Source organism: Calonectris borealis, chromosome 1 (assembly GCF_964195595.1).
Source record: "Calonectris borealis chromosome 1, bCalBor7.hap1.2, whole genome shotgun sequence".
Lineage (NCBI taxonomy): Eukaryota > Metazoa > Chordata > Aves > Procellariiformes > Procellariidae > Calonectris > Calonectris borealis.
Window position 1 is genome coordinate 198,300,707 of NC_134312.1, and position 11,685 is coordinate 198,312,391.

The 11,685-nt window shown below is 43.3% G+C and overlaps 1 protein-coding gene across 7 annotated transcripts; it reads left to right on the top strand.

Moving 5' to 3' along the window:
* The first annotated feature begins 2,119 nt into the window (after positions 1-2,119).
* On the top strand, positions 2,120-10,990 carry RNF6 (ring finger protein 6). 7 transcript variants are annotated; one of them, XM_075139900.1, is made up of 5 exons: positions 2,550-4,659; positions 5,529-5,595; positions 6,028-6,240; positions 6,786-6,893; positions 8,130-10,990. In XM_075139900.1, exons 3-5 carry the CDS (start codon positions 6,048-6,050, stop codon positions 9,863-9,865), a joined length of 2,037 nt encoding a protein of 678 aa, XP_074996001.1. In that variant the 5' UTR covers positions 2,550-4,659; positions 5,529-5,595; positions 6,028-6,047; the 3' UTR covers positions 9,866-10,990. The 7 variants fall into 7 exon arrangements, with proteins under 7 accessions (XP_074996002.1, XP_074996000.1, XP_074996003.1 ...); XM_075139901.1 differs by lacking the exons at positions 2,550-4,659; positions 5,529-5,595 and adding an exon at positions 2,120-2,241; XM_075139899.1 differs by lacking the exons at positions 2,550-4,659; positions 5,529-5,595 and adding an exon at positions 2,139-2,538.
* Positions 10,991-11,685: the final 695 nt, after the last annotated feature.

Here is an 11,685-nt window from a genome sequence, read left to right on the forward strand (position 1 = left end):
GACTCTACTTCGTTATCGTGTACTGTTGTGAAACATCAGTGTGAACAGGACATGAACACAAAATTCTGCATTGGAGGACAGGTCAGTGGAAAATAAACTAATCCAGTACAAGCTTTGAGTAAGGACATACGGGTTCATTTATCTATCTAAACCATATTACAACCTTCTTCTGGGTGAGCAGCCCATATGTGGGCTTGATACTGGAGAAGCTGTTGTGTTTGACTGTGGAATAATGATTACTAAAAACAGACTATGGGAGGAAAAGATTTCAAAAATAGGACAAAAATTAACTGTGGGAAGAAACTGACTTTTCAAGGGATCCAGGCACTATTTTATATACTCTGACTTTTATTAAGAAAGTAAAATTGATCTTCAGGAAGGACATATTCTAATTGCTCCAGGCAAAGGAAATCATAATACAATACTAATTATTCATACTGTGACAAGGAACATGAATAACAACGAGGGTTCCATTTTTGAATACGGTGAGCAGGAAGGAGTAGCCCCCAGCATGGCCCAGTGCCAAGAATGTGTCCTCACTGTCAATTTGTCTCATGGAAACCACGTACTGGCACAAAAGGAGCATAAACTGACAAGAAACCTAAATGTAACACCATGTAAACTCTTCTTCTCAGCCAGAATAAAGAAATCCTGGGGTGAGTAGTTGAAGTGGGGAGTGGAGGTATGTTCCTGGACACCAGCCCGAGCCTTTCCTATCACCTCACTCATTAGCGAGGGTTTGCCTTTGCATCAAGACCGGTTGCACAAAAAATACCCAAACTTTGTTTATTTCTGCAAGCGAGTTTGAACAGAAATATGAGCAGTTTGGATATTCTAGGGATGAGGTGCTTTTACGTAGTTAAAGCATCCTTCTCGTGAAATCCTCTTTTTGCCAATTCAAATAGTTTATGTAAGATGTGAAACGCGCTCCCCTGTCACAGCCTGCCAGCTGCCGCCATGTGTTGAGACAATCCGCAGAAGCAACTCAGAAAAGAAAGTTCGTGTATGCTATCAGCATATCAGCAATTAGCGTATGTGAAATTTGTAAAAGGGTTTGCATCTTGTGTGAAAAACTTCTAAGGCTCTGCAAATCAAAATGACTAAAATCAGAGCTTGAAACACAACAGTTTTTGTGACAGCACTGAGCAATTAATGGTTTATTTTCAAAAATGGAGAAGGTGGAGATTCCTGCAGAAGGTAAATAGGAAGGAAGGAGAGGCAGAGTAATGGAAAATGGGAGAAGCATCCCATTTAAAAATGCAGGCCTAAGAAGGAGAAAGCGGGGGGGAAAAGTGATTATAATCTTATTCCTTATGTGATTTATTATAAAGTATCAAACCAGTAACTGAAGCTGCAGCCTTGTGCCGATTTGGTAAAATATAATAATGGTCATTGATTTTATGAGGTTAAATATGTTGCGGTTATTCTACAGCTGAGAAGCGATTTATTGTGAAATCCTCTTTGTGTAAGTTCATCCACCGTTACAGTGAAGGCTCACACCCACCAGGGCGGGGATAACCATGCGAGCTCTGACCAACAACGGGGTTTGCTAATGGAACGCCGTACCTGAAACGGCTTCCTTTACGTGTTTAAAAGGGCGGGCTGCGGAGAATGGCAAGTTAGGCAGAACAAAAAAATCCAAAGCTTCAGTGAGAACACAGGGGAGGGAGAGCCGCGCAGCACCGAGGGGGGACCCCGCGGGCTGCTCGGGGACCGCGGCAGGGCCAGCCGAGGACGGCGGGGTCCGCTGGGAAGGATCAGCCTGAGGAGCGGCTGGAGACTAGATGGGGAACGCTGGCGCTATCCATTTTCCTCAAGTTGTTCGCGCTCGTTAACCCGCAGCCGCCTCAGAGAGCCGGGCCGCAACCCGCGGGTCTCGGCGCAAGGCCGCGAGTGAGTCCGGCCTGCCGGAGCGGGTGTTAAGCGGGAGGGCAGCCTGTGCCGTAAGCGGGCTGAGGCCCGCGGCCCGGCGCGCAGGCGGGGCCGGCGACAGGGACGGGGGGAGCAGGTGCCCGCCCCAGTCTCCACTTCACCCGCGCGGGCCTGCGCGCGCCGCGCGGCCGTTGACCCCGCCGCACGCGCACCGCCCAAGCGCCGCGCGCGCCGCAGCTGCGCGCATGTGCGGGAGGGGCGGTGCTTGCCGGCGGGGCCGCCTTCGCGCGCACGGAACCTGCGCTCGCGGCTGCCGGCAGCCGCCCGGACCGCAATCGGGGCTGGAGCGCGCCGCTCGCACACCCAGGGGTCGGTTTCGTTCCGGCGTAGGCGGCGGTTGCTCCTGCCGCCGGGACGGAAGGGGAGCGCGGAGTGGGGCTGAGCCGGGCCGCCCCGCCCCGCCCCGCCCCGCCCCGGTCGGCGGCGCGGACAGCAGGCAGGGACGGGCTCTCGGGTCTCCCTGGCTGCGCTCTCGGCAGACTCCCCCGGGGCAGGCGGTGGCATGGACGCTTCCCCGGCTTGTCGCAGCGGGTGATGCCGCTCCCCGGCGGGCAGGGGAGACGGGGGTGCGGGCAGCGCTGGAGGGAGTCGATCCGACCGGTGGCGGTTAGTGGCGGGGCCTGACCGGGGAATCTGGGGCGGAGAGAAGCGGGAGGACATGGGCTGCCCTGCCCTGTCGTGATTGGTCGGTGGCCGCGAGCCGGCCAGGTGATTGGGCGGGAGCCGTGTCAGTCACTCCCATCATCCTCCCCTCCCCCAGGCGTCTGGCAACAAGCGCTGTCTGGGGCGGCGGGGGCGGCCGGGCCGGGGGCTCCCTGCTCCCGCCGGGGTGCCCCGCGGCTCTCCTGCCCCGTGGCGCAGAGCTCGGCCCGTGGCCGTTCCTGGGGAAGGGCCGGAGAGCGTCAGCCCGGCGCGGGGCTGGGATCTGCAGGCCCTGCTGCCGGCCTGGGGGCTGGGGGCAGGCGCGCGGCCCCAGGCCCTGGGCTGGATCGCTTTGGGTGTCCTGCGGCCTGTTTCTTAATTACCTTCTGATTCTTCCTTTGTCTTTCCTTCCCCTTCCTCTCCTTCGCCAGGCTCTGTGGCGTTTTCTGGGTTTGGGTTCCCCCCCCCCCCCTTTTTTTTTTCCTCAAATTCGGTGAGATCATCTCGCCTGGAGGCTGCAATGTGACAGAAATGCTAAATAGCCCTGTCGTTCGGGGAGGCTTCCTCATCTAAACTCCATAGTCGTCTTGCTTGCTATCAGGTGGTAGTCTTTCAGAAAATGAATAACTAATTGAATTGGGGGTAGTAATTCATGGAAAGAGGCCAACACTTAAAAGCCTAAGGTATATATCGCTTAGATAAAAATGAGTGTAAATCTTCGAGAATGGGCCAGACTAACTACGAATTAAGAACTAAAGGAGTTAGCCTTAGGTTGAAAATTCTAGAAAACGTAGATAAACTGTTGGCATGTGGCATCTGTTTCTTTGCAAAAGAAGAGTAATCCTGAGTCATAACTGGATTTCGATTTCAGTTTTTTACATCTTAGTAGTTAATACCCTTCAACTTTTCAATACTCTGAAATATTTTACGTGCCAAATTACTTCATTTTGATGTAGTTAATACCCTTCAAATTTCACTACTCTGAAACATTTGAAGTGCCAAAGTACTTAGTTTTGGTGGCGTTTGATAAATATGGATTGTAGTTGTCATCCTTGTAGTTATGTTAAACAGATGGGACAACCGAACACTTCACACTTCTTACTGTTTCTAAGTGAGTCATTTAAAGAGTGTGACTAATCATCCTACCATACAGTTGTCAACAAAACAGTAATTTTTTTTCTACCACCCACAAAATCTGAAGAAGAGACTTCCAGATTTTCTGTGCATGAGAAGTGAGAAGTAAAGAACCTCTCTTTTGAACAACAGATTAAATTTAGATTGAGGGGGACTACATGTGGTGGACTTTTCATCTTAAGAATTTGTATGTCATTTTTTCTGTGTAGCAATATGGCGATACATCCAGAAAGTCCGTTAACTTACTATGGCCCTTGTCGGGCAAACAGTAACACGTTAGTTGGTTTAAGGCTTTCACCTAAATAGCAACCTTACATGAAACTAAATGAATTTTAACTGTCCTATTTCCCCTCCCTGCTTGATTTGTCTCAAGTTGTAAGTCAGCTGGGACAGAGGCACTTTAATATTCAGTGCAGAATGGATTGGGCATTTTCATGGTAATAGTCAAGTGATGGGTGTTGTCAGGGTAATAACAGTGCTTACTGTCTGTTGAGGAGGGAGGAATTGGATTTGTTTTGAGGAAACCAGGGTAGTAAGACAAAGAGCTGGCTGAGAAATGTGTGTTTAGAAATGTGATACGAGAAGTGACCTGATTTGAACATAGCCCGTGTGGGAAATGGAACTCAGTGATTACCTACAGCTTGTGAGGCTGAGCCAAGAGGGTGATAGCAAATTTAAAACCCCCACAAATATGGGAGTAGAAAACGTCTTGAAGGGGAGATATTCAGATTTGATTTCTTTTCAGTTAAGTGAGTTAAAAAGCTCGGAGGGAAGTGTTAAATACATTGAAATGCAATATTGGACACAGGAGGCAGATGAGTGATACGATTGTGAAGGGCTGTTCAGAAGTGCAGTTACCTGTTGCGGGGGGTGGGAAGAAGTAGCATTTGTGGTGGAAAATGAGGAGACCAAGGATGCATCAGAATGGATCCCACAAACAACATAAGAAAGGTATATTAAATGTATGCCAGCTTCTGCTGTTGGCAAATACATTTTCTGATTCTTCGTATCTGTTGGCAGCATTGATAAAGATTTACTCTTTATTGAATGTATGTCTAATAATTAGTTGGTTTGGTCTGTTTGTTGTCTCACCACCTTTCCTGTGAAGTCTAATTACTGATCAGGAGTGTGCTGAGAATGCTGTTCTGTGTTTTCCCCATAATGAATACTTGAAGTAACTTTGATATGTTGGTGAATTGTCAAAAAAAATTACCCAATAACTTTCTTTCACACGTAAGCAGAATGATGCCATATGGTTGGGTTTTTTGACCTGGTGATCTCCTCTTTAGAGAAGTGATCTCTTTTGTCAGGTATCTGCCTCAGCAGGTATTACAGATGGCTTTTGCTAAACGGGAATCCCCATTGAAAGGGTGACACTTCACTGTCTCTTCTTCCAAACTGAATGTTGAAGAACAGGTTTTCTTTACGAAATAGAAAAGTTGGGGAGTGGTCTGGGAGCCAATTGGTTAGGACTCAATCCTGGGCCAGGGAGAGCTGGTAATGGCACAGAAATCAACAAAGACAATGCGTCTTTCTGCTACTAGAAGGTTATTCACACCTTCTAATAGTGTGGTCCCACTGGTTAAATATTTAGAAAATATTGAAGAACTGTGGGTAAAATATAGCCCTTTCTTTTTTACACCAGTTTCCTGGAGATAGGTATCCTTTTCTTAGCTAATTAGATTAGAGATCACAAGAAAAATATACCAGTAATGTCAGAATGTCAAGAGTCAGTTCTGCCAAAAATGTATCTGTAGGTTTTGTGCTGTGTGGGGGGTGGTACCGACTGAGATACTAATGTACTCTTACCTGCTTATCAGTAAATGTTTCAGGTGGAAGATAGTCTTCTCTAAAGCAGTAGCTGTGGTTGTCAGAAGTCTACACTGGGTAATTACAGTCCAATAACTAGAGAACAATGTTTTATTGACATTTTAGCTTTTAAAATATTCCTGTTGTATTTTACTTGGGAGAAAGGAAATAGGTTTGATGTTATTCCTTTAACTTTCGAGAATATCCTTATTTAGCAAAAAAAAAATAAAAATCTGTTATTGCTCTTTTATTTTAAAGTTGCTGTACCACCTGGTATGCCCTTTCCATGAGCAAAGGGGACTTCTAGCTATTTTTGAGCAAGCTAGAAGCAAAATACTTGCATGATAAACTACACTGTTGACTTGGCAAATAACATGGAGCTTGGTTCACCTTAATCATCTTTAGCTATTAATAAGCTAATTTTATTGCAAATGCTGGGAACTTTTTACTGTAAATTAGGTAAATTCTTACTGTAATTACTGTGCAGTCTAACCTTCTGGTTTTGTTCAGGACAGCCTGGCATTATCATTATGGATCGCTCTCGGCACCGTGCAGGGAATGGCAATGAGCAGGCATCTTCACGAGAGCATAGTCACGGTGAAGATGAGAGACAACGACAGCTGGAGCGCCTCAGTAGGGAGGAGGCCTATTACCAGTTCATTAATGAACTCAATGAAGAAGACTACAGGTTAATGAGGGACCGCAACCTGCTTGGCACTCCTGGTAAGATGTGGATACCTTCAGTTGAAAAGATGTAATGTGAAGTAACGCTCCTGCTGTCAGGCATCGCATGTGGTTGTATGACTCAAGTAGCCTGATGTGTGTGGCTTTGTAGAAATGAAAAAACACTCAATTTCCCTTCAAAATTTATGATATTCACTAAAAATTAACAACTTAGATACTAAAGCTGGAATAAAAATATAACTCTTTCAAATGCAACATCTCCATACGTAGGTAATACCCAAATCCAAACAATTAACATCTGGTACACTGAAGTATATCTGTATGTGGCAATTTTGGGGGCCTCTGAATTGTTACTGGAAGTTGGCATGCTCTTGACACACATTCAGCATCTTTTTTTCCTCCACCCCAGTACCTGCTTTCTCTGTTATCTCACACTAGTGCTGTTTTCTTTTTAGTTTCATTAATTTTACCTTACTTCTGAAGATCTTACTTCAAGATAGAAAATACTGTTATTTCTGCATGGCTGTGTTGAGCCAATAATAATGTCTTATCTAACAGCATTATCAACATGTAAATTATTTCAGGGGAAATAACAGCAGAAGAGTTGCAGCAACGCTTGGAGGGGGCTAAGGAGCGTCTGGCATCGCAGACTGATCTGGATAACAGAGAAAGTGAAGGTAGAACTGTTGGAGGTAAACATTCTTCATTTATATATACACAGATACACATAGTACGTGGTGCATAAATATTGTTTTGTACAGATATTTAAGAGAAATGCTGATGGATATCAGTACCAGCCATTTCAAGTCTTGGTTTTTTCATTGTGCCTCTGTGGATTGTTTTAAAAGTAAGAGAGATTTCCTAATGATATGAAAACAAACTTGAAATACTAAATGAAAACCGATTAATGTCAGCCACAAATTACTTTCTCCTCTTTTCCTGGTTTCTCTTTGCTAGTAAACTTAATAGCACAAAAATAATTTTCATTCTTCTAATTCTTAAAAGGTTTTATCACGTATTAAAGATGTTGGAACAGAAGAGAAGTTAATTGGGAAACACTTAACCTCTCCACTGTTTTGTTGTTTTTGTTATTTGATTTCAATTTGTTTTAATGGAGTGAGGCTTGTATTATGTGCACTCTCTGTCTTCACTTCCCCAGCAATATTGGCTTAATCATTTGGCCAATTCTAGTCAGATTTAGGAGAGGAACTGTCAACTCTGCAACTGAGACAGCAAAGTTCTTGCAGGTTTCATGAAAGTAGGGAGATGATGGAGTAGGGAGAGCTTAATCTGATCCCTTCAAGGGAAAACGCTGTGATCATGAGCATTGGCTTGCTTTATACACATAGTTAGCACTAACCACAGCAATTGTGTCTGTTCTTGAGCTTGTAGTTGGAGGGGATTTACGAGTGGAGCTGTGGATATTGTAGTAGGAAAAGAATATATTTGCACAAAAGGAGCAAATCTGTTGAAACCATGCATTATTTATTCCACTGCTTATAGAAAACAATTTTTTAAAATGTTTTCCAAAAGAAGACAAAATCTATCATACTTTTCCTTGCTTTATCAAAATTAGTTGACTAGGATCACTTCAAATTGATGGTTTAAGCAAGGGACAGATATTGGACAAATACAACTAACTTTGGACTACCTAAATCTGAACACTTTCTCAGAAGAGGCCATCTGGGCATATTAATTTCTCTGTGTATCTGCGGGTGAGACAAAAATTCTGGTTGAACTGATGAGTTTTGCTGAAGTTTTTACATACAGCATATTTTCCGCAAAATTACGTTAGCACAGCAAGGTAGCTGTCCTGCTACTGTAACGTTTCTGAAGTCAGGGCCCAGCAAGCATAGAGGATTTGGAGTGCATCGTAGTATGTAGAGCATGCAGGTGTATGAATGTTTGCAATTCTTTGTTTCTCTCAGATTCTGATGTTCTTGGAGAAAACTCTCATGGTGACTCTTTGCTTGAATGGCTGAACACATTTCGTCGCACAGGAAATGCCACTCGCAGTGGACAGAGTGGGAACCAAACCTGGAGAGCCGTGAGTCGAACAAATCCGAACAGTGGGGAGTTTCGGTTTAGCCTTGAAATCAACATAAATCATGAGCATAACAGTTTTGAAACGGCTGGTGAGGAGTATGTGGGTATAGATAGTAGCAGAATGTATTTAGAAAGAAGACATCAAAGAGCTGTCAGTCCAGTAACCCCACGAACGAGGAGCAGGACTGCAAGAGAGGCAAACAGTGAGGCTTCAAGCACTGCAAGGACCAGGTCTGTAAGAAGTTCCGTGGCACAAAGCTCTGAAGCAGCCTCTGATCCCATCTCAGGGAGGCTCAGGAGTAGAACGAGGGAGTTGACAGGCCTTTCCCAAACAAATACTACACATAATAATTCTGCGGTTACTGGTGAACAAAGAGAAACGCCAGAAAGAGGTACTTCTACAGGAGTCACAAGAGGTAGAGCTAGAACTAGTGTTCGGATGAGTACAAACCAAAGACTAGAAATTCTGCGGCTGAGGTCTACTTTAAGTAGTCGAAGCCGCTCTCCGCTGCAAAGGCAAGGCAATACTGCTCATTCTGAGGAGCATGGGCAGAGGCAGGATAGAAATGCACAGCAAGTCAACAGAGGTAGAAGACAAACAGTTCAGCCTTCTCCGCAGTCTGCTGAAGAACAAGCAAGAGGTAACAATCAGACTTCTCAGCTTTCCAGTGTAGCCCCGTCCTTGGGCATAACTTTGGAAGAGGAGGAATCTAGTAGGCCAGTAGCTGCTGCTAGAAGGCATCCAACAATTACATTAGATCTTCAGGTGAGAAGAATTCGTCCTGGAGAAAACAGAGATCGGGACAGTATTGCCAGTAGAACTCGTTCTAGAGTAGGAATGGCAGAAAACACAGTTACCTTTGAAAGTGACAGTGGGGGATTTCGGCGTACGATATCACGATCAGAACGTGCGGGTATTCGAACCTACGTTAGCACTATACGGATACCTCTTCGTCGGATTTCAGAAACTGGGCTTGGTGAACCTTCATCAGTGGCTCTTCGATCAATCCTTAGACAAATTATGACGGGCTTTGGAGAACTGAGTTCTTTAATGGAAACTGAATCTAACTCAGAAGTGCAAAGAGGTGGTCATCACTTACCGGATGTACAGTCAGAGCAGAATAACTCAAGTTCAGCAAACAGCAGCAGTGATCCAAGTGAGGTTTCATCTAGAAATGGGCATGCAGTAGAAGGCAGCAGGGAAACAAATGGACAGGGTGATGATACTCAACGCTATGGTCGCAATAATGAAAACCAAGATAACAGGCAGTCTCAAGATGCTAACAACCTAGTGGAAAATGGAACGCTGCCCATACTTCGACTTGCCCACTTCTTCCTGCTGAATGAAGATGAGGATGACGATCGTTTAAGAGGTTTAACCAAAGAGCAGATTGACAATCTTTCTACCCGAAACTATGGGGATATTCACACTGAAAATGAAATTAGTAAAACATGTAGTGTTTGCATTAATGAATACGTAACAGGGAATAAGCTAAGGCAGTTACCTTGTATGCATGAGTTTCATATTCATTGTATTGATCGCTGGCTTTCTGAAAACTCCACTTGCCCAATTTGTCGGCAGCCTGTATTGGGGTCTAATGCCACAGACAATGGCTAGAATTATTTATACTGCTCAGTACTCAAGGATTTGCTTCTGCTCTCTTTATGATGAGCCAGATGGAATGAATTGACTTACATAGGGGACCATTTGTGTGGGGAGTTTTGTTAAATTTCTTTAAAAATAATAGGAAACTTGTCTAAATCTAGCAATGTAAATACTATTTTTCTCCAAGTGCAGATCTAGGAGTACACATAGAACCAAATGATATCGGTAAAGTTTATATTTTTTTAGGTAATTTTGTTATGCTAAGCACTTTTGTAAATACAGAAATGCAATAGTTAATCAGTCCTGCTTAATGTATGTTTTTTTAACAGTGTAATGGACTCACTTTATTTAGATTACAAATTGTTTCACACAGACCCACCACTGTGTTGAAAAATTAGTGTCTAAATAGCCATTCGTTAGCTTTTTGTTCTAAGAACAATTTCTTTTACAGAGAGTCTCTTGCTGGACATGTTTGCTAAAGATATTTAAGTTACTTGAAGTGCTCATTTTAATAGACAGTATATTTTTTTTAACATTGAAATATCCTTTCCAAAAACTTGCCAATTTGGTTCTATTTAAAAAATTTTATGGCAATTTTTGCATGTGGTTTTACACAATGCTTAACGCTGATGAGTTCATATTCAAAAGTGGATGGCTTAGTGACATTATAAAATGTACATAATTAAATGCTGTCTTTGACAATCGCTGTCTTTTCAATGCAGACAGCAATCAGATCAACAATAATTCCAAGAGGGTGTGTCTTACTGAACATGATATTTGCTCAAAGAATATATGAGCACTGAGGAAGCCTTTTTACTCTTCCAAATTACTCAATTGATATTCATGGGGTTTTAACTGACTTAGTTTAAAGAGGGAAGTATTTCCTTGACCATTATATCATCTACAATATGCATGAGTTGTGCATCCTACTCAGAAAAACAAAACAAAGGCTTGAAGTGGTTTTGTACAGAAATTTAAGGTACACTTATAATATTAGTCCTCGTAAAACATGTCTGAGGACCAAATGGCAAAAGACACTAAAAATAAGCTTCCCTTAAAGTTCCCAGATTACTGTATAATTAGATATTAAACTTTATACCAATAACTTATAAAGAAATAAAGTTGCAAACTAAATAATTGAGGCTTTGTGTGAATTACTGTAGATTGGTAAGAAGATTTATCATTCCCGATGTTCCGTCTCAGTTTTGACTTTATTCTTTCCCCAGTTTTCCCCAGCTGTGTACTTGTGTTTCCACAATGCGTGTGTTAGCTGTTACGGTAGATAAAAATGCAAGGCAAAGGACTCTTGGGGCTTCTGGAAGTAAGCTGAACATTACAAAGCTCGTTTGCTGAGCAATGTGCATCTCAATCCTTAGAGAAAGGCAGAATTCTGCAATACTCTTACGTGTGTATATTCTGAGCAGTAGAAAGAATACTTAAAGTGAAGAAGTCCCACTGACTTTCTCTGCCTACAGATGGCCTTGACAAATGCGCTTCTGTGCCAGGTGCTTCAGTTAAAACATCTGCTCGTGACATCCTTGAAGGGGAAACTATAAAATCCTACGTTAAGCTACCGGATGTCTACTTCAGTTTTGCAAGTGAAAAATCTTGTGTCGAAAGTTCCACAAAAGTGCTGCTTTTAATTCCTAAAAGTAGTTCTGAGAAATTGTCTGTATGAGATTTAGATGAGGATATGATTAAGATCTCTTCTGATGTGATTTGGACTGCTAGTTATTGCGAACACTGTTGACACTTTTCTTGAGTGCCTCCTCAGCCATATTAAAAAGTGAGGAGATTTAAACATGATTATCAGAACTAGCTTATTTTTTACA